This window comes from Chelonoidis abingdonii, chromosome 14 (genome assembly GCF_003597395.2).
Source record: "Chelonoidis abingdonii isolate Lonesome George chromosome 14, CheloAbing_2.0, whole genome shotgun sequence".
NCBI classification, from domain to species: Eukaryota; Metazoa; Chordata; order Testudines; family Testudinidae; genus Chelonoidis; species Chelonoidis abingdonii.
The window spans coordinates 2,206,308-2,233,492 of record NC_133782.1 but is presented as its reverse complement, the minus strand read 5'-3'; the positions used below and the strand labels follow the sequence as shown (position 1 = coordinate 2,233,492).

The window sequence follows — 27,185 nt, the reverse complement described above, 5'->3', positions numbered from 1 at the left end:
ACCACATAGCCGATCCTGCTATGAAATTGAATCCTTTATGACATCACATTCTGCTCCCCTGGAAATGCTGGAGCTGCCACAGATTCAGCATTAGGGTCATTGCACTGCAGGATTACACAAGAGGAGCAGATGGGCCAGGAGAGAATATTAGCAAAAGAGAAACTCGGGCAAACTGATAAATAAGAGCATCAGAAGATGGAAGCAGCAAAGAGGCCAAGTCCCATGTTGCCACTCCATGTTTAAAGGGTGCGTGTGCAGTGCTTCCATTACAATCTGTGAAGAATTATGCTGGGGCCAACAGGCCATAAACAATACACGGATATGTCCTCTAGAAAAACCTGTGATTGGGTTGTGAGACCTCTCCTCTTTCTCCTGTCAGGGAGAGAAATGGCATATGGAGCCCTGTGGCTAAAGTCAGGGATTAGGACTCTGCAGCCCTAGATTCAGTTCTCACCTCGCTACAGATGTTGCCTGTGTGATTTTGGCCAGGTCACTTAAAGCCAGGTTTTCCAAGGTACCGAGGTGCTTGAAGATGAAGATTGCACCACATCCCATTTTCAAAATGGCCAAAGGAGATTAGGCACCTCTCCCCCATTTACATTTTCAAAGGACTGAAGGAGCAGTGGCACCTAGCCGGCTTTTGGGCCTTTTGAAAATCCCACAGAGCCACTGTCTGCATCTTTAAGCACCTAAATACTCTGTCAATCTGGTCCTTTGTGTCTCCAGCCTAGTTTCCCATCTGTAAAATGGGGATGATTGAGAGGCGCTCCTTATAGGCCCTTCATCACCATAGTGCAGATGGAGCAGGCCAAAGTGCGTAACACAAAAGAGGAAAGATTCAAGCAATCTGTCCTAGCCCACAGCTCCGTCAAGATTGGTGGATGCTCTGGACTTGTTACTTCAGTCACAGGCAGAGGAGCTGTCGGGGACAAGGCTTACGCATGTGTGCACCAGGTGCTGTCTTCTGAAAGTTTTGTGATTGTTTTGACATTTATAGAGACTGATGGTGTAACACACGTGCGTGCACGCACAGAGCTTCACTGTGTTCACAGTAACGCTCAGCCAGTTACTCCCAGGAGTGCTAACAGCCCCACTTGTGAACCTGTTCCTACAACAGCAGAGATTCACTTACTCCACCAGGCGGTATGCACAATGTGCACTCTGCCACCCAAACTTAGTTTTAAGAAGCTGGTTTCTGGGAGAGGGGGTTGCTGAGGCATTACAGGTGGCTGATCCCGGATTTATGGTTCTCCAGCAAGATTGAGAGATCCACCATAGCAGAGAGAGCGTCTGCTGAGATCTCCTGGGAAGACGCATCTGTTATGGCTAGGGTATGTTGGGAGGAGGCTGGGGGAATGACTTTCACATGGAATGCCTAAGGGGAATTTCTTCTGTGAAACTGAACTGAAAGAGCTGGAGCTGAGATGAAAGGGAGAGAGATGCTTCTGTCTCGATTGAAGAGTGTTAAAAGCTCATTACACAGTAATGCCTTTATAGGCAATGAGAAAATAAACCTGCTCAGCAGCAGGGTCTTTGTGGAGCAGGCTGGGGGCAGGGCTGTGGCTGCATGCCAGGGTTCCTGGTATAATACTTCCTCTCTCCTTACCTCTGCTAACCACACACTCTCTAGTTGGGCCTTGTTTTTACCAACAGCAAGAGCCCCAAGCCTGGAGCAAGGCCAGACACAGCCGCTCTCTAGCAGTTCCTCAGAACGAGCAGAGCATAGCTAGACAGCTTTCCCCTTCCCTCCCTAGAAGGGAATGCATTCAGCTCCCTGAGCAGACTCCACCCCTCCCAACCGGCCCCCAGGCTGAGCCCTCCTCTCTCAGCTCCATGAATAGGAGCAAAGTCCTCTGCTGCCCTCGGACATCTCGTGTGCAGTTGCCTCCATTTTACTATCTGGCTGTGGCAGGCTGTAAATGAGACTGTGCATTTTGCCCCTGCTTATGCTGTCTGTTCATCTGCTGTGGGCAAGATGAGCATTTGAACCCCGTTTTGCATGTCTGGTGTGCAACCCCCGCCCCCGCCCGTCCCCCGATACGCCCCACTGAGGGCCTCGCTGAACACTCTCAGGTCTGTAGTAGTCTCTTTGCTGTGTTTCTCGGTTCCGCACGCCCGTCTTGGTCAGCTTTTGATGCTAACTCGTAGAACGGATGTGACATGGTCAGGGCGGGAGAGCCTTGTTCCACAGTGTGTTGAATGGCTGGTCTCTCGCGCCTGAAGCATGAGTCCTGGGGCGCGAGTTCCTCTCCCATTCGATTTCCCCCCGCCCCCGAAGCCCCACAGGCCTCGCCAGACCAACCTCGGCTGTAGTCTTTGCTGTGTACTTCACCCGGCTCCGCAGCCCGTCGGCACAGCTGTCTGACTGGTAGGAAGGAGTGACATGGGCAGGCGGGAGCTTGTCACACAGGTTGATGGGCTGGTCCTCGGCTGAAGCAGTGAAGTCCATGGGAGCAGCAGTTCCATTCCCATTCATTTCTGGGAAGGTGCTGTCTCCCTGCGTACTGCTGGAGGTGGAAGGGTTCAGGGTGGAGGAGCCGTTCCCACTGCAGCTCTCTGATGAGGAATCATCTGCAATGAGAGAGACACATTATCTCAGATCCCTGAGACCCCTTCCCTTAAAACACCCATCAGCCCTAGCCCCCTTGGGCACCTGCAGACAAGCCAGGAGAGCAGCTTCTGTGCCCTCCCAAAGGGCAGAGGCCTCCTGTTCAGAACCTGTGTGGGCTCTAGCTGTTTTCCAGACAGCCACTGGGCACACTGGGTGAGAGAGAAATGAATTGTTTGACCTCAGCTTTGCTGAACCTGGGTTCCCAGAATCCCATGTGCCTGGTTTGCACACCAGTCAGCATGGGCACTGCCAGGAACAGATACTTATAAAACACAGGCCTATGCTCCAGGCCAATACACAGAGGCATGATCACCCTGCTGCACGACGGATGGCAGCTTACGGAATCAGAACAGTCCTGCTCCTGGGAGACAGCTTGACCGTGTCAAGTCCAGCCATTTACAAAGCCCCTTGCTGCTGGGGGATCTCCTAATGAACAATCCCAGAAGTGAAAGAATAGCCGACATCTTCCCTTCCCTCCCACGCCCCCATGGGAAGGTTAGTCCTTTCCTTACTCACTTCACTGAACTCAATGGGAGTTTTGCTTGCAGGGGATTGTGGAATTTCCATTTTACCAATGCGGTAGGAAAGGGGCTCTTCCCCTCCCTGTGCTCGCTCTCTGGTTTTAGGCTATTTGAGAAGTGATGTCCTCACCCATCTCATCCCCGCCCCCCAAGTTTCCCAGGTACTGCCCACTGCAGAGAGATTTCAGTGTCAGTAATGACCCCAGAGGATAGACCTCACTGGGCCTTTTGGCAGAAATGCACATTAGCGCAGAATGGAAGAAACTTTATGGGACCTAGGGGAGCCTGTTGCTAAAAATGCAGGCACCCATCCCATCCCAGGCACTTCTCGCATATGTCCTGTTGTACAAATGGCGTCTGCAGACAGAACTCCTGCCTCTGCACGAACCCTCCAGATGTAGGGACACAGACTGACTGACCCCCACCTCTCTCCTGGGTACCATCCCTCTTCTGTCTGTCTCTCTATCGCTGTGGTATCGGAGCACCTGAATGCAGACTGCCGGTCTGTGCGTCGCAAAGAAACGCCATCCATTCATCCTCCATGCACAATCTAACTTGCTTCCCACTGCAGCTCCTGCCCACTTCTCCCAGAGCTCCCTCCAATTCACAGTCGCAGCTCACTCTTTTGACCTTCTCTCCTCGGCTTGCTGACACATACTGTCTTTCCCTGCGCCTTCGTTATACAGACCAGCCAGCTCCCCATGTCACAGGCACAGACACTGACCCCCTGCCTTCGACCCTGTGCCTGTACAGTTCTCTCCTGGCTTCCCTGCACGCTTTCTTATGCATGTCTCTGCTCCCAGCCACAGTGCCCTGTACATGCTTCCCAGTCTCCTCCCTAGGCACACGCCTCTGCATGTCTTGGACATAAGCTACTCCTTTACCACCTATCCCCTTCCTTTCATGGACATGGACTGTGTCTTACACGTACACACACACAGCTACACAGCTCCCCACACCATCGGTATGTGGCATTAGTGCTGCTCTTGAAAACAGTTTGATCTTGCGCAGAAATAGCTTTCCTCTCCTGCACACACCTCCTAGGCAAAGCAGCAGGAAGAGCCTGGCTATAGAACGCCCAGGAGCCAGTCTCCTGGGTCAGATGTCACATTTGTAAACTCCGCTCTGTCTATTTCCCCTTCCCCTCCCCGCTGCAGTAAATCCTTTATTTCATTAGGTGTCTTGGAGAGGGAATGGGAGCTGCTTCCTGTGTAACTCTGAGCTGTGCTTCAAACAAAGAAGCTGCACCGACTGACAAGCAGATGGCGGTCCCTGGCTTCCTGTTCCCTGTATCCTTGCTCATGCAGCAGGACAATAGGGGTCAGACTGCAAGAGAACATATGGGATTCTAGCGCATGTGCAGTGAATCCAAAGGGGTGTGTGAAAGGAGGGGGGAAGGAAGGTGTTCTAGCTGCTGCTATCAGTCTCCGTCCCTCTCCTCCCCCCGCTTGGCTCTACAGGGAAGCTTTACTGAGTGAACTTTCCTGTGACCCCTGTAGAGGCTGCAGCAGCAAGGACTTTGTATCCCTTAGAATAAACAGACTCAAGTACAACTGCATCTGAATGAAGCGCAAGGCGCCAAGTGGGACTTGGAATCACAGCAATGTAGGGCTGGAAGGGACCTCGAGAAGTCATCTCATCCAGACCCCTGCACTGAGGCAGGACCAAGTAAACATACACCGCTGGCTTTCAATGTTTCCAGACTCCTGTACCCCTTTCCAGAGGTTGATTTGTCTTTCGCAGCCCTCGCTTAAAAACGACTTGCTTACAAATCAGACAAAAATATAAAAGGGTCACAATGCACTAGTACTGAAAAAGTGCTGACTTTCTCCCTGTTACCACATAATTATAAAATAAATCAATTGGAATATAAATACTGTACTTACATTTCAGTGTATAGTAGACAGAGCCATATAAACAACTCATTTTATGAAATTTTAGTTTGTTTGACTTCGCTAGTGCTTCTTCTGTAGCCTGTTGTAAAACTAGGCAAATCTCTAGATGCAGTGCTGTATCCTCTGGAAGACCCCTGCGTCCCCCTGGGGGTGCATGTACCCTAGGTTGAGAACCACTGATCTAGACCATCCCTGACATGTGTGTCCAGACTGCCCTTCTGTTGGTACCAGCTGTTCTATGAAACTCTTTTACTTACTTGTGCACCAACTTCTAAACCGTTCCCTTCTTCTTTCCTCCTCCTCCCAAAACTGCCTGGTTTGTACCAGCCACCAGACTCTTGCCCCTGCCCTTCCTGTCACACAGTTGTTCTGATCCACTTATTTGTCTGAGCGATGACCAGAGCTGACCTAATCCTCAGTGTGGTGTTTAAGTTCCACTGTGTGGCTCCGTCCTCCATGGGCTGCAGTCTTAAGGTTGCTGTTACTGAAAGGGGCACAATTGAGCTGGAATATGTGGAATGCTGGGCTGTGTCCAGACAGGACTGGGAGCTAATGGGTGGGATTTGGCTGAGGAATGTGTCCGAGGCAGGAGAAGCTGGTGCACCACTGAAGCACAGATACGGGTGGAAGAGTGTGCTTCCCCAGAGCATCCTCTACCTGTGTGGGTGTGCTCCTTGCCTGGGCATCTATGTATGCTCGTATGTGCATTGTGCTTCAGTATAAGTTCTCTGTGGTCTGTTCATGCTGCGCATCTGCATGTGCTCAGTCCTATGTACTCCTTGCTAGTGAATGTTCAGCCTCCCTGTAGGTATGCTTCCTGGGCCAGTATGTTAAAGCTGTCTGTCTGCACACATAGCATGCCCTGGGCCTGTGTGGATGTTGTGGGGGCAGAAGCCCCTTGTTTATTCAGCCATGGCCATGAGGCAGTAGCACAGAAATCAGGCAGTTTGCTCTTGGGGAGCTGGGAAGGGCTGGGAATCTCTCCTCCCCCTCTGCCTGGCTGACAGTTTGAGACCTGGCCCTTCCCCTGCTCTGCTTCTTCTGTGCTAGACAGGGCTACCAGGGGGAAGCTGTGGCCTTATCCAGTGATGCCTCTCAGAAGGATTAAAAAGAATTATTCTGTACGCAGAGGCACGAGCCACATGACAGGCCGTGCTGTAAGCCTGGGCATCGCCACAGCAACAAAGCTGTTCCTCTCAGGGTGGCCAATCACAGATCTCCCTCTAGGCCAATGGCAGAAAATCTCAGCTGCCTTGGGACCTCTCCTCACTGATCTTTTTCTCCCTAGCTTAGAGGCAGCCCCTCGCCCCAGGCTGCAGCTGGGCTTGCTGGCTATGCTCAACCTACCTGCCCTCCTTTGTGCAGAGACCAGGCCCAGCTGAGAGCTCCCGCTCTCTGCATCATGACTGCACAGCTGGCAAAAAGCACAGACCCAACCGTTGCTACTTGCAGCGGGGTGGAGAAGGCCTGGTTTCCAGGATCTCTGCTGCCTACAAACCCCACAGCACTTGGGGTGGTAGTTAGCATTATTCTGCCCGAGGAATAATTTGAGAACATGTTACAAAGGTGTCAAAACTTGTACTGAGGCAGATGCATTGCAGCCTTTCTCCTTGCATGCAGGTATCCATATCAGCCTCCATCTCAAGGCTGGAATTACCCTGCTGATGGTCAGCCTTCCATGAATGCCCACTCTCCTTCCAGCCACCCTGTTGGCAGAATGCCCAGTGTCCCCCGCTCCATGTCAAAATCCATCAGAACCTCCACTGCCCAGCTACTCAAACACCTCAGCACCGAATTCCCACTGCTGCCTACAACCAAAGGATAAGGTCTAAGAGGCTGTCTCTAGGTCAGCTGTCCATACCAAGTACCCGCCTAGAGAATAAAGTTTTGAACCCACCTTTCCCAGGGTCTTGCACTTGGCTTTTGCACACCACTTCAGGCATGCAGAAGATGCACACTAGCTGAAGATTAAATTTATATCCAACTCCGGTATAACAATCTTGGGTTTGTTACAGACAAAAAATATGAAGTATCAGAGGGGTAGCCAAGTTAGTCTGGATCTGTAAAAGCAGCAAAGAGACCTGTGGCACCTTATAGACTAACAGACGTTTTGGAGCATGAGCTTTCGTGGGTGAATATCCACTTCACTGGATGCATGTAGTGGAAATCTCCAGGGGCAGAAACGTCTGTTAGTCTATAAGGTGCCACAGGACTCTTTGCTGCTTTTAAAAAATATGAAGGACATTCCAGAAAACTTATCAACCTGTACATATGTAATAAAATGCAATGGCAGTCTGAAACAAATGCCCAGTAGCTACTGCAGGGAGAACGTATTTGATTTCAATCTAGAATGAATGAAAGTACTTACCAAAGAAATCTGCAAGCAAATTAGCCACAGTTTATACATTTTTATAGATTATGCTGCTCACAGCACCTCTCTATATTAACAGAGTGTCCAGTTCATTCCAACAGGAACAAGATACTCTAAGGAAGTCATGGAGAAGCTGTTTCAAATACAAATGTAGACGTCTTTGGATCAGGATCAGAAGAGCTTTAGCAAACTTGTGAATGCTGAACTTCACTGAAATCCTGGCTTCCTGCTGTTCAGGACCTACACTTGAGGTTATCTCAATAATTCTCACCAACACTGACTTGCCTTACATTGTAAATGGACAAAACACTGAGCAAGGAGTCCCTGAGGCCTGAGTGATGAATACGGAGGTCTTGTGAACAAAAGCAAGGGGCTCTGCTGGCAGGGCAGGTCTCCCTCCCAGGTACAAGTGATGGGTTCTCTAACCAGAGCATGAATGATACCTAGTGCACTGGAATACTGAAACAGGACTCCCTGAGTTAGAGCACATTGAACACAAAGATTTCATGAGTGCCAGCCCATCAAGCTGTCACCACAATGCTGTACTAAGAGCAGCACAGCAGGACTGAGCATCGGTGAAATGTAAGTAGCTGTTCAAAGACTGAGGTGCCCCACGGCAAGGGGGTTGAGGTACCATTTAGCCTTTTTTCCTGCTCATAAACCAACCTCAATTTTGTTATTTATAACCATTTGCCAGATCATTTGGCTGGGAAAATTCCAGCCCTGTGGGGTTCTTTGCTTCAACCAAGCTATTTTGTGTTGTGATTGGTCACCTTGTTCACATGGGCCTGTTGCTGCTCTCTGACTGGATGACCAATCTTTTTTAAACAGGAGAATAGCTGGTAGTGAGGGATGCGCTGCCAGTTTGAATTCTCAGATAAAGAACTGTTAGTGTTAAAAAGTGTGAAACTTTGGGGATTTGTGCACGTTTCCACAAACATTTGGCGACTGCCTGAACACACACAAACACCAAACAGTACAACCCTGTGAACAGCAGGGGAGCAAAACCAGGCTATGCAGCCATGAATATATTAATTATCCCAACAGCATGAGCCTCGTGAGCTCTCTGCTCTCGGCTGGAGTTTGGCTAAGTGAGAAGCCCCTCTAATGAGGATAATTGGAAGCCCCCATGCACCCCGAAGCCCTAATTGAGACAGATGGAACTGTAAAAACAATGTAACTTTTAACTGTTCTGATCTTTCATTCAGAAAACAAAATATTTAAACTTCACATGTAATCTTTGGCAGCTGGGATTCCGCTGGCAGAAGTTCTGATGCCGAGAGACACTGAAACCCGTGAACTGGAATTTAACAGGTCCAGGTTGGCAATGCAGGCCTGAAACAAGACTGAAAATTGAAGGAGTCTTATGAATCCAGGCTTGTGCAGAAAACCAGCCTGCACAGACATTTGCGCAGGCCTTGTTTTAACGTGCTCTAGGCAGGAGCATTGTTCTCTGGTGCAGGGCACATGTTTGGCTGTCAAAGCTCCCTCCACCATAATTATGAGCATCCACTGTGTGGCTTTTGGAGCAAGAAAGCCGACAGCAGCATCTCCAATCTCTCTTCAGCTTCACCAATCCTAGAAAAGTGTCAAGGGAGGGACAGGCAAATGGCTCGTGGCTCTTCAGGAAGGCTTGAGTTGGGGGGGGATCGGTCATTTACTAAATACATTAATCAGGGCTCAGCATTTTCATTTGGAGGAGACGCCTGGATTATCCTTGATTTCTGTGGTGCTGGATTTGCAGAGATCAGGAAGGGAAGGGGAGATTTCTAACACCTGCTCCCTGTGCGGTTTTATGGCCGGGAAGTGGTTGGGTTTAACGTCTATTTTAACGTAGGGTAATGTGCTGCCGTCCAAAGAGGGAATGACAAATGAAAGGGGCAAATTGTTCCCCCGCCTGTCACATCTCCAGCATGGAGACAAAACCCTCTTTTGACTCGGAAAACAGTGAGCTTATGTAAGAGCCAGCAGCCCACAGGAACCTCCCAGCAAGACAACACCACCACTCAGTCACAGTTCTGTGACAGCCCACCAATTGTCACCCAGGACTTTGAAGGACTCTAGAATAATTGACCAACTGCTGTGCAGGACTTTCAAGGGCTCTGCCATCCTCCACCAGTCAACACGCAGGACTTTCGATGGCTTTGTGATTATCTACCAGAATTAGAAGCAGTTTGGGTCAGTACCACCAGCTCCTGTGATATAATAAGCCAACTGCCCATCTGGAGTCTCCATGTCAAGGCCGTTGCCTCTGACACAGATTCTCCCCTTCACTAGAAAAGGAAACACAGTTTCCACATTGAAATGTCACCAGCACAGTTCAAAACTTTGCATCTAGCTTTAAAACGACTGTCAAAAGTGTTCAAAGCATCCCACCGACATTTCACTGTAACAACAGCCGGGAAGAAGAAAAGTGCCATAAATTATTCACTCACAAAAGAGATGAGGAGGGGAAAGAGGAGAGGCTGCAAAGGAGAGAGACTTAATACAAATTAGAAAGAGAGAGTGAGAATGGGGGGCCTCATGCACGGCCATTGCTGGGAGGGAGACCAACATTAATTAAAGGCAAATGAGCAGCCTTGAAGGACTCCTCCTCACCCAGTGACCAGGAACCTGTGAACTCCAGAGGAGGGGGCAACCAGTGCCAATCTGCTTCGTTCCAGCCCCAGCTCCCACTAACAGGGAGGGACAAACACCCATTACCAGGAAGCCCGTCTTCTCTAGTGCCTGCCTGGCTGATTTCTTTTGAGATGCTTAAAAAAAATGTTCATGGGAGCAGAGCAAGTGAGGCTGGCCAATATCCAGTGAAGGCGTTCTATTTCCTGTCTTTCTTCGTTAATGCAAACCTCGTGATACCCAGACAAAGTGTCCATCCTCCACCCCCTGTGACTGTATTCTGTCAGCGTCTTCACTGAGCCAGACATCTGCTAATGCTGGACACAATGTGTGTCGACTGAGAACAGAGTGCTGTTTGCTCTCTCCTGTATTGTGTAGGAAAGGTGTCTCCTCGTGCTATCTCCCAGCCCATCTTCTCCCTCTCCCCCTCCCTGCCAGCGTTATGGCATGAGGCCAGCTTTGCTGTACAGACAGAGGGTGGGGCTGGCTAGAGCACAGCCCAGGGTCTGTGAGGGATGGAAGTTTTCCCGTTTGCCTGTGGAAGCCAAAACCCAGAAGCCAACACAGCAGAACAGCAGCATCTCGACAAGCAGTCTCCTTGGCCTGGCCTTCCTCTTCCTACTGCGATGGCTTGTGCGATCCCCTTGCACTCCATACTGTGGCTCTCTCAGCACTATGCTTCCCTTGCCAGCCACCGTGCAGCCAAGTTTTGCTCTTAGGTCTTTTATTAAGAGAGATTTTCTCTTTTCTTTTCCAACAGGTTTTTGGCTTGGTTTGTTCTAAAAAAGAGTTTACGTCTGTGTCTGGGAAATGACAGCAGGGCTCTAGGATGGGGCAAGAGTTAGGAACAGGAGACCAAGGCTTTAGTCACTTCATTGCTGGCAAGCTGATTTAAACCCAGCCAATAGGGATCTAAAGTGGTTACTGTCTGAGAGCCAGTCGTGGCAAATGCATTTGGTGGGTCTAAGCACAGTTCCTGGTAGGCAGATGTACATCAACACAACTGACACCAGCTGCTCCCCTCATTGGCTGTCAAGGGCTGAATGGGCTATGGAGACAGAGCTGCCCTCTCAACCCCCAGGTGGATACTTCTTGGGTGAGGGGGAGTCATATAGGCTGGGTGGCATAGGAAACACTTACCAGCCTGGAGCCTGTGTTGTGGTTAAATCGCGGACTTCTGTAGCTGGTGAATTTGGTCAATAAAACCCAAAATAACTAAACTAAACAGTAACAGGGAAAGGGGTGAAACTTGCCATCAATTAGCTGGCTTCATCTGCATCCCTGCTTAGGCACTGAGAGGGCAATTTAGGGAAAGGTCTGCTTGATTTACATGCAGAAAGAGTTACCATCTGGCAGAAGATGTTTTTAGTTAGAAGCAAAGGCAGGTACAAGCCAGGCAGGAAGGAAAGCCTGGACAGAGCGCGTGCACAGGCTAGCAAGGATGTTTCGAAGCAACTTTGGATTTCCCAAACCTGCAGGAGCAAGAGAAAAGAGAAGCTGACCAAAGATGTCTGTGACTAGTCTGGAAAGAGCCTAGGAAAGAGAACAGCTGCCCTGAGAGAACTCTAGCAGGGTAGGCAGGATTTACTGATCCCTGCTGCAAGGGCTGTAGCTCTTCTACACTCATGACAGATGCAGGAGGGCTGGAAGAGCACAGAGGCAGGGAGCCTGAAGAGGGATGATGGGCCACACTGGGTGAAATCTGCAGGAAGCCAGCCAATGGCCCAAGGCAGTGCTCACTGGACTGTGATGTGAGAGGAAGCTATTTGGTGGCTACCCTGCATGGGAAATCAGACGTGTGCTTGGAGTGTCATGGAAATGCCAGTTTGGCTGTGAATGCTCTATGGGTCAAATTCAGCTCTGTTACACCCCTGTCTGCAACCCCATTAAGTCTCTGGGGTTGCATACACGTGACTGAGAACAGAACTTGCCCCTTCTCTGGAGGTGAGCTGGGCCTTTAAGAGGAGTTCAGGCCCAGTCTCCACACCTGTGCCTGGGTTTGCTCCCCAGTCATGTGACTGAGAGGCAAGGGTGCTGGAAACTATAAAGTGCCGCCTCTCCAGTAAGTGGTGGGAGTGGCAGTAGTTAGCAGGTTGGAGGTGTTCACTTGAGTGAGCTTGGGCAGCAAAAGGCCTGGGAGAAGACAGGATAAAAAACTAGGAGGGGTCAATCCAGAGGAGGAAAAGGTCTGAAGCAAGGCCTGGTGTGGGTACAGGTCCTTGTTTAGGGGCCCAGGCCAGGCCTGGTGGAGAGGATGAGAGGCACCCTACCCTCTTCAGCCCTGTATTGACATGGGGGAGGCCGGGGCAGACCCTGGGAAGGGTGCAGGATTATGGAGCCCGGAGAGAACCCAGAAAAGAGGCATGCTGCCTAGGGGTGGTGAATGAGGGTCACAAAGGCTCTGTGTCCATGGAGATGAAGACTGTGGGTGGCCAAGGATGCATTTTCATTCCTTACCCTGGAAGGGTAGGGCTCTTACTTTGACCGGAGGGCCCAAAAGCACCACAATGACCATGAATGGACACTACAGCCTGGAAGGAAAACTGAGGAATGGACATGCCACTGGATGTGGTAAGTGACCCTGTTACAGCCCTATATGTATAAGCAGAAAAGCGTGCAGCACTCTGAGGGGCTGGGAGATAGGCTTTTGGCATGTCTTAGGGGAACATATAGTATCATGCTGGAGGCTAGTACCAGGTGTGACCTGGGCACTTGAGAAGCTTGGAAGTTGAGGATGTAACAATGCTGGTAACTAAGGGTGAACTTGCTGCATGAATGTAAACCCTGGTTCCTGGTATGTGCTGAGCTTGACCCGTGCTTTCCTGGGAGGCTCCTCTCCAAGTAGAACGTCTAGCAATATAATGCTTAGGAAGTCTAAAGCCTTGTGACACACCAAGGTACCCATGCACCACAGCGCACAAACAGCACCAGGAAGGAGGTGGGTATCTGGGGATGTCCTGTGTACTGCCTTCACCCCTCGCCCAACCCACCATGGTCCGTCCAAGGGATCTCTGTGATACCCCTCCCAGGCCCCACTGGAGGAGCATGTCCAAGGAATACCCCCAGTATCTGCCCCATAGCTGCCTCCTTAAAACATTCTCAAGGGAAATGCCTCCTTCCCCTGGTCTTGAGGAACATCTCCAGGGGACATCCCTGATAGGTTGTTTAGCACTAAGCAGGTTAAACATGTCCTTCCTCTTAGGGCAGGGATTAGTGACCATTCCCCGATGCAGAACAGATTCTGCAGTGGCCCTGCCAATCAAACACTGGATCAGTACCAAGGCAAGCCTTGGCTGAAAGGGGATCTGTCCCAGCCCAGTGACACAGGAGAATGCTGTGCTGCCCACTCCCTGCGATAGGGAAATGAGTCTGTACTCAAGGGCTGGTTTTCCTTACAACCTGTTGTTGTATTTGAAAAAGGGATGTGGGGATGAGTTAAGATCCCTTCTCTCTCCCCCAGGCTTTGTGCTGAGAGTAGCAGCAGCCTGATCCCTGACTAAGGTAGCTGAGTGGTGACAGCTCTTTATGTGACAATGTCACGGATTGCAATGTATTACCCATTTTGGGAAGAACTCCTAAAACATGGTGGGACTTTGCTGCTCCATACTAGCCCCAGAGAAACTATCAGGAGCCAGTTACCAAGTAAAAAAACACAATACACATGATCCGGGCACCTGCCTCCCTAAATGCTCAGTATTTAGTCTGAATGATTTGTAATCTACTAGTAAATGCACCATAATGCAGTATGTAGAAATACAAGGCCCCAGTGCCATGGTTCACTGCAGCATCTGGTATTACTGTCTTGCTGAGATGGGGAGAGACCTCCAGGCTGCATGTGCAATGGATAGATTTCACTTTACTTCTCTATGGTTGACACAGACGAGTTCTGCCAGATGGAGAAGGCCAGAACCAAAACTAGCAAGAAAACGGTTCACTCGTTGTAGTGAGGTAAAGCTTCCAGAGACACTAGAAAGCCATGAGGCCCATTTGTCTAGCAAGTTTCTGTAACTTGTGTTGTGTTGGACTGGATGACTGCACGGGATGCCTGGAGAGGAAAAGGCAGACGCTGCACTGTACACTGACATTGTCCCAGATAGGGCTACTATGACGATCTCTTTTTGTTCTTCAACATGCACATTGACTACAGCAAATTAATCCCTCAAGGCTGTCCTGGAAAATGGCTCTCTCAGTGGATAGTAAGAAGTTCCCATTCATCTTTGCTCAGGCCTTGGGCACCCAGTCACTTCCTTTCGGGCAACTTAAGATACGAGTAACATTTGAGTTGGGCAGGGAATGTGCGAGAACCTCACATTTCCCATTGTGGGAGCAGCAGAGTAACACACAAGAAAACGGAAGGAGCTGGTTCTTGCTCCATTATTGTGCTGTAGAGAGTCTGTGCACTATGGGACCCCATGGCTCACTCTGTACTTTTCTGCAGTTAGCAGTGTCAATCCTATGTGACACCACCTCTGTTGCTGATACAGTGCCTCTGAAATTCTCCCAGACGGTGTATTTTACTATCTCTGTTGGTACGTATCAAAGTGATTAGCTCTAATTGGGTCTCTTTGCTGTTTCAAAGGTTGACACACAGTTTGCAGCAGGATAATAGCAGGCCAAGGTTTCTGGGCACTGAGACCGAATAAGGTGGTTTTTGTCCGAGTTGCTTATTGCTCCCTAAAGACTTAGCAGACACCTACACTCCAGGCAAGACAAACTTGCCTCTTGCATACCCTCCCATCACACACACTATCACACTCAGAACACGTTGTCAAACCGATCAGTAGGTTCTGTATAGCATTTCCTTATCGGGCTCTTCAAGTCATGAAACTTGGGTGATTTGTCCTTAAAATAAAGTTTGAAATCTGTATCTACAGTTCATGATCTCAGAACTGGGTCCTCTGATTAGATGGAAACTGTGCATTACAACTTTCTTTTGTAAAAAGTCTTTCATAGTACGTGTATTACAAACACCTTTACAGCTAAACAATAGCAGGAGAGAGATTTTCAGACACAGATGAGGAAGGCTAGGAGTTTTTTCTAATGAGATGTAGCTAAAAGATTAAATGTGCCTGTTCCCGTGGGCAGGAACTGCAGAGGAGAAGGTGCTCACACACCATGGGCATTGGGACAGTGGGAGCAACTGAGAGAAAACTGAAACAGATACAGCTCATGAGGCACAAACAAGGAGGGACTCTGCTCCATGTTGTGAGATACTTGAGGAGAGTGCTTGTACCTCTTTTCCTATTTGTCAAATGAAATATCTGACACACCCCCTTCCTGCCAACTGCTGCAGCTGTGCATCCTGCCTATTACTGACCCAGCCAATAACTTGTTTCTTGTCCTTGCTAGAGTAATCCCAGGGCCACAGTTCTGGAGCCATTATCAGGTCTTGAAAACAGCAGCCCTCACTAGTCAATGTGAAGACCAAAGCACCCACTCTGGCTCCTACAAGGCCTGGCATTTAAATGAAAGGTGTGTTTACACTGTCCAGTTGCAATTTCTGCTGTAGTGGAGTGTTTGTTCAGGGAGTTCCCCCCTTCACCTGCTGTCTGCTGAAATCCAGCCCTGGGCCGTGGGACAGAAAGCTGTCAGCAGATGGCCTCAATCCAGTTCCTAGCGGACAGATGTACATCAAAAAGCCCCTTACAAAAATGGGAACTAGCTAGTATCTTTGTTGGCAGTCTCAGCAGAGAGGCTAAAAGACTGAATGGGCCTGGCCACCCACCCAGCCTGGGGGACGGAAAGGGAGCGTGACCCCTTCAGGTCAGGGTCAAGGTGTTTGGCAGGATACTTGCATTGCCACTCTCCATACTGTCCCTGGACAAATACACAAATTTGGGCAATAAAAAAAAGAGCCATGTCCACTCTACAGCCGTAAGGAGACATCCCCTTGACCCAGGACTCCAAGGAAATGGGCATGGTTTAAAAACTGTGGCTCATTAAATTCTCTCTCCCTTTAAGCCCCAATTGCCTCTCCATTTCCCCCACTCTCATCAACTGTTCTCCTAGACTATCCCTCCCACTATTGCATCTTCCTCATTTCTGTTTTGTCTCCTGTGCATGAAGCATCATTTCACTCCTCTCAGCCCTTCCCCTCACACCCTCTGGCTGCCTCCGTCCTTGATGCTGACAACTGGACTGGCCAAGGCCTTCCATCCCAGTGGCACCAGTCCACATCCTAGAACTCACTCCAGCATGTGATATGGGCCATTGGTATTCACTGGAAATACGGAATCATCCCTAACTTAGTCAGTCCTATAAAATTCCATAGTATCGGCCAGTCTAAGGGAGACCCCAATCATCTGGTTTCAATTCAAGTGTCCTCCACAGCCAGCATGCTTATTCTCTGTCTCTATCACCTCTGATCTGCTATTCCCGTATATTCCATTCCTCTCCTCCCCCTACCCATATGAGAGAGCCCCTGAGGCATGTGCACAGACTCGACAGGGGAGAAGAAATCACATGTACGGTTTAAACTCAGCCCCTGAACGGAATGAAAGGAGCTACAGAAGAGAGGGTTTCTCTAGGCAGAAACCATAGGTGTGGAGCCCAACTGAAATGGAACACTTAACATTTAACGAGTGATTAGAAACCTTCTGTGCCAAAGCACTGCAGCCCTTCCTCTCCTTGCTCTATACTGACACCTGCACCATGACAGCCCCACAAAAATACAGCCTCCAGGGTGTAGAGATTTTGGGGCTGTGCATGCTTGAGAAAAGGATACTTGCCCCTGGAGAGAGAAGTGTTGTTCCCATAATACTCACAATTTCCAAAGTGTGTGGGGGGTGGAGGGGGGAGGAGGAGACAGAACTTAAGTCTCAGTGAAGAAATCTTAAGTTCCCGCCTAAAGCATTGTCCTTTTGCACATTGCAGCATTGGAGAAAGGGATCCAAAGCATTTCATTCCAGAGCATTCCTGAGTGACAGGCATTGGAATGCAATGCTGCATCACAAACCATGGGCTGTGAAATGTTCTCTTGTCACCAGAGATGCAAAGTACAGTGGATGCAGAGAAATACCCGCCTAGAACCATAGGTGTGGCGGGTAGTACGTGCTGAAGAATAGACTGCTAAGTGCAACAGATGATGGCACAGCCTGATGCCAAGCAGCCAAGCCCTTCTAAGCATCACTTCTGAGGCACTTGGGAAGTGGTGTGACAACAAGCTGTTAACTTCAACGGGTCCTTCCACCTGCCGTGCTGCAATTGGACTGTACAGGGCTTGGCAACATATTCATAAGGAGAGAAGAAGTGCTAGACTGTCTGCTACCACTGACACTGGGACACCCTGCAGAGCAGGCAAGTTTCACATCCTCACACAGGCAGCGGTAAGACTACTGGCCAGGCGCTGCTATCTCTAAAAACAGCAGTTTCTCAAAACAGCAGCTTTGCAACATAAACCAAACTTGCCCCAGTGTATCTAAGTGGCGAAAGCACCAGGGCACCAACACTCTGCCTCTGGCCATAAGTGGCTAAAACCCACTGCCAGGCAGATATGCTGGCACAAAAGCCCTTTCTTTCCAGCAGTCCAGGGTGGTTTTCCAGTCCTTTCTCTTAAAGCAACACTAACTTGATCTGAGTTGCCCCAAGATACATCCACTTCCTATCTGCTCTCAAACTGCCTCTGCACAGAGCCCTCTGGAGACAATGAGGGATTCAGCCACTGAGAACTGGTCAGAGTCAGTAGTCTGACTCTCATTCTAATACCATGGAGATGAACTTTGACCTGAACTCAGACTTTCACCCCTTATTTACTTTTTTAAAGCTAACATGTTTCACAGAACTAGCACAACACCCCTCCTTGCCTGCTTGCCTCCTCCCATACATTCCATGCTGCTCAACTTTGACTCTTCTTAATTACCTCCACTACCCAGGCAGATTCCCCTACTTCTCCCCTGTGTATCCCATTCTCACTACTGAGTGCCCAGCTTCTTCCTGGGGATCAAAACCACTCCGAAACGTGTAACTCAACCGAGTGCTTCTGGCTGAGAAGCCCATATCCCAGGGCCTCGCCATGCTCCTTTGTCCGTCCCTCTGCACCTTCTGCATCTTAGAGTAGGCACTCTATGGCAGATTAAATCAGTGCTCAGATCTTGTATGTGATGTAACTTCTGATTCTAGCCCTGCCAATGAGTTCAGCTCTAGGAACAAGTGTTCCCAATACATGTCATGGTGAGTCTGTTGCCTCTTAGCGCAGGAAGAGTCTCTTATCTCACTATCTGGATTCATGAAAAACTTAGAACAACATTGTGATGCCCCAAACCACAAAGCCCTTATCACAACCACCACCTGCAACAGAGTATCACCAGACAGGTACCAGCAGCATAGAGACAGATGGAAAGTACACTAGTTCCAGGTGGTACCAACAGGAGGGGCCTCACTCCAGTGCAGTCCCTGTGCACGTGCTGCTAGGAAATCCAGCCCCCAGGTGGGACACCTGATCAAAATGGAGCAGTTAAAGTTTAATGAGTGACTAAAAACAGCCTATGTCAAAGATGTGCAAGTCTTCCCTTCCCCTGCCCCACAGACATCAGGAGCACTCACCATCCTCCTGGCTGTGGAGATTCTGAGGGCTGCGCATGCTCTCGTCCTGACTGGGGCTCAAACTGGAGTTAAGATGCTGGTCAGCTGAGATCCATGTGGAGTCATTCATATCAAAATCCTCACTACTCACCGATGTCTCATCCTAAAAGCAAACAGGAAAGGGTTAAATCTGCTTTGGTTTTGAAGCTCCTGACCACATCCCTTTGGGGGTGCAGCAGCTCCTGCATCCCCAAAGAAACATGTTCACCTCCTGGCATTCAGGGACTCTGAAAATAGCCCTTCCCAGCATGCTCTGGGCTAGGTAGCATTTCCCCTGCGGAGAGCACCAGTGCTCTGCTTCCTGTTTGAAGACGTGCCTGAGGAATGGCACAGTTTGTAATTGAGGACAATTAGAAAGAGCTTGCATCCTGTAGGAGCGGATGGCTGAGCCCTGGAGTTTACCCTTTAATCTCCATCGACACTGCAATGTGTCCATGGCAGATAAACAGCTGTGCCAGTGGCGCAGACAGGGTGTGACTTTGTTAAAATGGTTTTGAAATGTACTAGACTGAACGTTGTGTTTAAAAACAAAAAATGCACATCCAAACAATATCACCACCATTTCTCTAACGGAGCAGGAAGGGTCAGGCCACATCAGCCACTGGTGAAAATCTGCAGACCAGCTCTGACTTCCATGAAGACATGCCCATACACAGCAGCAGGGGATATGCCTGTAGTGTGGAGAGGGTCTACGAACCTGCAGCCTAAGGGCTTAATCCCTGGCTTTCAGCATGAGGCTAGGATCTTCAAAGGCTTCACAGGCCCTTGGATCTGCCTGCAGATTCCTGGGACTTTTCAGCAGGGCCAGAGCCAAAGATACCAAAGAAGCCACAGTAACACCATGAAAGTGATGCAAATGGGACCTGAGGGGGAATAGCGAGCTCAGGCATGATCCAGAAACATCTGTAGAGCCCCCATTTTTGGGGGTCCTCTACAGGAAAGGATGTCTAACAGCAGAGAAAAACCCATGGAGTTGGGTAAGCCCAGATGTGACCTGGAGGCTCTTCCACTCTCCAGTACAAGCATGTATGAACCACATGCAACACCATGATAGAGTGAAATGCACCCTTGCTTTTTGCAACAGGAGTGTAGCCTGCATTTTTTTTTAATTACAAATAATGCTCTATTCACTCGTTCTGCTGCTCTGAAAACTGCCCGCTCTGAGGAGGGAACGAGCCATTTCTGAAGTTATGGACATCCTCACTCGGCAATGCCACTGCTTTTCCTATGGCATAGATTAAATTCCTCTCTCCCACTCCCACAACTGAAAGGACATTCTTTCTCTTCCTCCTTTCTAACCTTTACTGTGCTTCAAGAGACAGCCCTTGGATACCTTCCAGAGCCAGAAAGGTCAGCCACTGGATTTCAAAATCATCCTTATAAAAGCAACAGTGAGATTCTGAATGAAAGGAGCAGCTAAGGAACCTCAGAGTTGGCCTTCCAAGCCAAGCCCACAGCAACACAATTATGAAGGAAGCACCGATAACATGGGGATGTGTAACGCATTTGCTGTAATGGTTCCTCTATCTGCCTTTTCTGTTTCCTCCCAAAATAAGACAGAGACCCCATCCAATGCTGTGGGCTGGAGCCACTGAACACACGCCCAGAGTCACTTTCTGCTTTAGCTACTATTGCCTAGTATTTAAAACAACTTTTCACAGGCTTGTAGCCTCTCCATTTCCCTCCAGCATTCAAGCAAAATACCAATCCCCACTCCTCTTCCTTGCATCAAGTGAGTGCCCCTCCAACCAGCACCTGCACATTGTAAAGCTGCTCTGCCTCTGGCAGACTTTTGTTCACAATTTAAAAAAAAAAATAAAAAAAATAACCTTCTCTAAGAACAGGTTTGAACTTTCTTCCTTCCTTGTCCCTGAAGAGCCATCTGCTCACTCAGGGCAGGAATTGCTGGGGTTAGCCTGCTCCCTCCCCCAACCCCCTCCTCACTGAGTTGTGCCTCAGAGGGAGTTTCCTGGAATTTACAGCTTCTCTACAGCATCAGCTTGAACACTTGTAAAATCATACACAGGGCAGAGCTACTTCGTATAACCACACGTGCACTCTCACACTATAAGGACACAGGCACACTCATGCTCACATGCCAGTGCTACAGCACGCAACTTTCAACCAAGCATGGGCATACACTAGCAGAACCCAGACAGAAGCATGCTCATGCTTAAAACCCTGTGGCAGCTTGGTTTCAACACGACACATGCAGGGTAAAGAGAGAGCACTTTTTCTTGGCATTTTGGCTAAGATCCATACAACTTTTCTCTCTCGGTCTTCATTTCCAATTCATGGTTATAACATCATTTTTCACAAATTCGGCTGGGGACTAACAATGCCTATTCAACAATGTATATGTTCTATGACTTTAAATATTCTCTAAAAGTTTTAATCTGATATCCCTAGTTTCATGATAGGTAATGTATGTTGACACTGCAAAAAAACAAACCAGAACAACAACAACCCTGTGGCAGTGAGTGTCAGAGCTCGGTCTACAGACCCAGATAGGCAGGGCTCACACTACAGCGTTAAAAATAGCAGTGTAGATGTTCCTGGTTGGGCTCTGAGACCCACTCCCCTCCCTGGGTTTCAGAGCCTGGCTCCAGCCAGAGCAGGAATGTCTACTGTGCTACCTTTAACACTGAGTATCTGTAGACTCGGGCTCTGAGAACTGCTGCCGCGGTAGTGGTGGTGGGTTATTTGTTTTTTTTCAGTATAGACATACTAAAAATATCCTCCTCTTACACAGACTGAACTGGAAGGGGATATTCCACTGCTAACATATATAAATATGGTATTCATAGGGTGCCCATCACCATGGTATTTGGGCATCCTTACAAAGCTTAACCTGGAACAATTACCTTAATTAGACAGACTAAATGCCAAGGTCTCCTGCTGCTCACAGCTCCCCATCTGGCCAATCCACCTCAAGAGAAGGCCTGGGCCCAGAGTGCATCTTGTGGGGCTGAATGAAAATGGCCAAGCCCATGCTTAAGAAAATATCTTTCAGGTGCAAATTCTAGAGGAGACTGCCCTGCCTCAGCATCCACAAGCTCACCCACGGGATCCTGGCTTCTAGTATGTATGTACAGATCTATGTTTATGCACACACATACACATAGCATCTTTCCTATCATTGTACACCTCTACCCCGATATAACACCATCTGATATAACACAAATTGAGCTATAACACGGCAAAGCAGTGCTCCAGGGGGGCGGGGCTGCGCATGCCAGCAGATCAAAGCAAGTTTGATTATAATGCGGTTTCACCTATAACGCGGTAAGATTTTTGGCTCCTGAGGACAGCGTTTATATTGGGGTAGAGGTGTATTGTGAAACGCTGGATTACATATAAAATGCCCTCAGTGCAATACATTGGCCTGTTATCCAAAGCATTAATTTACCCGAGAGATATCGAGCAAGAAACTGACCCAGCTGTAAATGACTGAAGTCCAGTAAGACTCGGGGCATGATTAGCAGTCTCTAATATGACCTATCAGCAAAAAGAGCATGCTATTGAGGTGGAACCTTGCAGAGGCAGGCATCCTTCTCCATTAATTCTGTGCTTATCTCCGCACCTTTTTCAGCCTGGATCTGCTGTATAAGGTTCCAACTGGGAGAACAAGAGCATTTACATGTAAAGACTTCGGCAGGATTAACTTCCTGGCAGCAGTGCCCCGTTTCTGCAGCATGCAGATCTAACAGTGTGACCTGCAGCACGGCGGTCCTGCATCAATACCACACGTAAGGCCAGCAATGGGAATTGCCTCTTGGTAGTGTCCAATTAATACATCACCCAAAGCTAACTCGTAACAGTGTCCTATCACAACCACACACAATGGCCCATGAGAAGTTCCTTACAGCTGCACACAAACAATGCTGCCCTGGGGGCTGCTTAGCCCCCAGTGCTCTTCCAGTCTTTCTCCAAACTGCAGCACAGACCAGAGTCATGGCTGTGAGAGGTAGCATCTTCCTTTGCTGCCCTGCTAACACAAGTTGTGACTTTAGCAATTTAAGATGCCCCTTAGCAGTATCCTGTCACTACTAGCTAGTACTCCAACTGCCACCCGTGCAAACTTCCTCATCAGAGTATCCTGTCAAAGCAAATAAGGCCTTGAGCTCTGTGACTTCCTATCAATGCCAGCAATGACTCCTGGCAGTGCCCTCCTTATGGCAGCAAAGATTCCAGTGATTTGAGGCCTATCCAAACAATACCCTACAGCTTTTTTCCCCAGCTATGACTCCAGTAATAACTTCCATGTCAGCTTGTATGAGAGGGATAATTTTTCTGGCTGCAGCACAAAAAGGCTTGTGCACCCAAATATGCAGTATAGTGTCAAAACTAATGAAACAAGCAAGTTCAAAATATCTGATGGAAAAATACCCTCTTAATTTTGCTCTGAATACCAATCCTGTGACTGGACAATGGAGCTGCTTATTGACTCCTCATCAGCTTAAGTGACATTTTTGAACAGCAGCACCAGCTACAATTCAGAGCAATACGGTAAATATAATCTACCCTTCCACTCCCTTTCAGCCTGCGAGTCAGGCAGCTCATTCTTTTCCTCTCCGTATTCTCAGGAGAATTTGCTCTGCTAATTTCTTCTTTCCTGTAAACAAACTTCAAATGAAACTTTCATTATAAAAAGAACACAGTCCATTACCACAGCCTGGCTCCAGATTTGCCTTCTCTTCACCCGTACCATGCCAGTCATGACACAGATGAAAGCGACAGCAGCTGCCCTAATCAGCTAGCACAATCTCTTTTTCTTTCTCTCTCTCTCTCCCTCCTTCCTAACCTAACCTTCCTTCCTCCCTCCCACTCCCTTATCCCTCCCCTTTCCAGCTCTCAGGAGAGATCTTCTCACACTGCAGTAAAGTTCTATTGCTTCATTTCTAATGTTCATGGGACTGAATGATTAGGGGTCATGAAATATTCGTGCAGCTTCTTTTCTGAAAGGCAAAGCAAGTGCCTGTCAGGTATATTCACAGGGCCACACCCAAATATGTGAACAAGGACTCCAGGCACAGCAAGGGACTTGGAAAAACATCACTATACTCTCCTTATCTCCAGTCCAGTATTCAGTCTGCTCTCCACATCTATTCTAGTTAGCAAAAGAAAACGCGTGTGCAATATTAATAATGCTTTGCACATCTGTAGTAGCTTTCGTTCAAGAGTCTTCAAGCACTTTATAAACATTCGTCAATTTTAAGCCCCACCACTTCTCTTTGAATTAGAGCAACAGTATTCCTATTTCAGAACTGAAGAAACTGAGTCACCAACAGCTGCAGTGACTTGCTGGAAACCTCAGAGTGAGCTGGTGGCAGATCCAGGAACAGAATCTAGATCACAGAACTCCATCTTGTGCTTGAATCACCACACAATGATTCCCTTTTTCATGAATAACCTTTTCTCTGCAGAACTTCTTGGAGAACAACCTTTCACACCACAGGCTGAAACTGAGCAGGGTAGGAAAACTCTTCTTATAACTGTGCCTTGTAAATATATGCAGGCGATATCAGTAACCTGCTTATTTTACAGCTAGGCTCAGTTTCTCTGGAACTGGTTTGCAAATGCTTCCAAAGCCAGTTACACCCTCTATATCACAATTTATTGTACAGGATCTGAGAACTGTTAATGCTGTGTTGCTTATTTTCTTTTTGAGGTTATCTGATTTTATTTAGAAGTATATCCCTACTTTTTTGCCATGACACACTACCCTGGCCTGTTTTTTCTGTGGACTCCAGAAACCAAAATCTAGGGTGGTGATTGTTTACTTTAATGGAAATATCAATTGCTCGACCTCGATCAAACAGGTGACAAGCACAGTCACCATATGCCAGTGTTAGACAGCAGAGTCAGCTACCTTTTTAGAATCAACTAAATGTGGCATGATTGCCTGCCTTTGTAGCTGCTTTACCTGCACACATCAGCAGCAGCAACTTGGGAGAATGCTACCAGAACATTGTCTTGAAGGACGGCATCTCCTGCTGGCCACCTTGAAGGTAGTATCAGTCTTGGGGAATACTCTACCAAAAGGGTAGCCTCATCTCCATGTCAGCAAGCATTAAACACAGCCTTCTGAGCATGCCAAGAAGGTACTGAACCACATCTGACCCTAACTTAACCACTTCAGTTCACAGAAAGGCTTAATAATGGAAGATAAAACTCCTCAGGTCAAAGGCACTGGATATTGTAGCAGCCAAATAATGCACCACAGAGTCCAAGAAAGCTAAAGTATTGCTGATTCAATTCAGTTTCAGAGTTAGGAATCCATGAGCTCTGGTGCCTATTTCTGTACATTACAAACCAACACTGTATTATGAATGCCCTTCCTATCAGGTTGACTAGAATTCTTGTTCACAGTAAATCCTGTCATTCTCTATCACACAAGATCATTCTCTTCTAGCGGGTAAGGGGAAAGAAGCTGCTTAGCCCTTGCTCGGACATGAAAAAATAAGAATTCGTTCTTACTAGTTCCTCAAATCAGGTGAGACAAGACCTAGCTGAATATTTTACATGAAAAGGGAAAATTCATGAGTTCTATTGTCTTATGTTTTCCCTCCTTCCTAAGATAGTTCTTTTCTTCGGGGAAAAAGACCCAAAAGAGAGTGTTACTAAAGATTCCAGATGTCATTACCCAAGGCAAAGAGGAGCAGCCATTCTTGCAACAGATTCTGAATTTTTGCCCTCTGGGTTGGGTGAAATCTTCAGGTGCTCTTGCTGTTCATTTGGGAGGTGCTGAACAAGGGGTATAGGACAGCAGTTGTCAACCTGTGGTCTGCAGGCCCCTGGGGATCCGCAGACTATGTCTAAGATTTCCAAAGAGGGCTGCATCTCCATTTGAAAATTTGTAGGGGTCCACAAATGAAAAAAGGCTGAAAAACTGCTAGTATAGGATACTGAGGGGGAAAGTGTGAATTTTCCAGGCAACTACAGCTACTGCCCGGTACTATTAACATTATTTATTTCTGAATACTCTGAAGATGCAAGTCTTCAATCCACCTTCATGGAAACAGATCTTGGTCAAAATCAAACTAGCATTTGATTTTATATGAAAGGACATGATTAAGCTCCTACCCCATAAATCCCTCAGAATGAAAGAGTACTTCAGTCTTCCATGGACACAGTAAAAAATTATCAAAAATGTGATGGTCTGAGTATATGGGTAGTAAAGAGATGTTGGCAAGTCCAATCTAGACCCACAATCAAAGTTTTGTGAAAACATATTTTTGCACAACATATAATCAATAAGAACATTTTGGTCAATATATTTTCATGGCAGTAGCTAACAGGGCAAAAACAGATTCCAACAATCCTTCGCCCAGCCCCAGTTTCCCACCAAAACAAGGGAATATTGGCCTAATACCTGAGAATGTAAAAGTGAAACTGGCTAGGAACTATGAACAAGTGAAATTTACTATCCTTTTTCCATTGTATAATATGAGCCAAATACAGGAAATAAGCAAGGTGCCTAAAGAGTGAAAAGGTTGTTTATTTGTTTGTAACATTATTTCCAATGTAGTGTCTGCACACATAGGTAGGTCTCAGATCTATGCAATGTGAAATATGAACTCTGCAAGGAAGGAAGTTTCTTTCTTTCCATTTATACTGATCCAAATATATGTAAATAAATAGATCAGTAAGGCAAATCCCTCTGACCATGCGTGTAAATAGCTCCAGCCCTGGCAGGCTGGGGTTTCAGCATGAAGCAGGGATTGACCCATAAGTAGGGCTTTACCTCTAGGGAGAGAGCTATTTTCAGCACAATCCATCCCCAGAAATGGGAGGAAAATCAGGCACAGAGACAGTGAAATGTTAGAGCCCAGAGCTCCTTCTAGGTGCAGCAGCATGATATTATTCTTGTGCCCTCTGCACCAGGGAAAGGGAAAATCGATGTTTCAGAGAGGGAGAAAGGTTCCCTGTGAATTAATAGGTTTGTAGCTTCCCCCATTGATCTGCCTCCTCCCACTTTCTTTCTGTGCTTTTGTGCTCTTCCGGGGAAGGGGGAGGCTGCTCTCCCGATAAGGGAAGGACGCTCTAACCTTAACCTTTCTCCACGAATAATGCTAATTAGAGACGCTAATGAGAACTTCCCGGGAAAGCGGAGCAGGGAGGGAGGAGGAGCCCCCGCCAGCTGGGTTCGGTTTGAAATCGGGGGAGATGGAATCAGAACGCAGAGAGGGAGTTTAAAAAACGGCAAAATCTCCCCCCAACGAGGGCCAGGTGGCCCCGGGAACACTCGCCTGCCCCAGCCAGCGGGGCACTCCCCCTCTCTGGGCCCGCAGGGGGCGAGATAGAATGCACCACCAACGAACGACCCAGCCTGGTTGGTACATGTCCACCCCCGCGGCCCTTCTCCACGCTGCGCCGGCCGGCCTTTGCTGCCTGACGGCGTTGCGGGGCCGGGGCCGGGGCCGCTCGCGGCCTTTGCCCGCAGCCGTGCGGGCTGCGGATGCGGGACGGACGGACGGCTGGCCTTGGCCGCGCCGCGGGAGCGGCTGACAACCAGCTGCTTGCCCGCGGAGGGCTGCTGCGCTTGCCGGAGAGCTAGGGAGACGCGTCACTTCCCGGCAATACCGGGG

General features: G+C 48.4%; 1 protein-coding gene across 3 annotated transcripts in view; it reads right to left on the bottom strand.

Moving 5' to 3' along the window:
• Positions 1-27,185, bottom strand: part of NOL4L (nucleolar protein 4 like) — a 99,278-nt gene that overhangs the window by 10,812 nt on the left and 61,281 nt on the right. Inside the window, exons 1-3 of one of the 3 annotated variants that reach the window (XM_032762395.2) lie at positions 23,264-23,349; positions 18,556-18,697; positions 2,303-2,571 (exon numbers count right to left, since the gene is read on the bottom strand). In XM_032762395.2, coding sequence (XP_032618286.2) covers positions 2,303-2,571; positions 18,556-18,697; positions 23,264-23,314 — 462 coding nt within the window. In that variant the 5' untranslated portion in view covers positions 23,315-23,349. Of the gene's footprint in view, positions 1-2,302; positions 2,572-18,555; positions 18,698-18,802; positions 19,010-23,263; positions 23,350-27,185 lie in introns of those variants that run through there. The other 2 variants (XM_032762394.2, XM_032762393.2) reach the window with 2 other exon arrangements.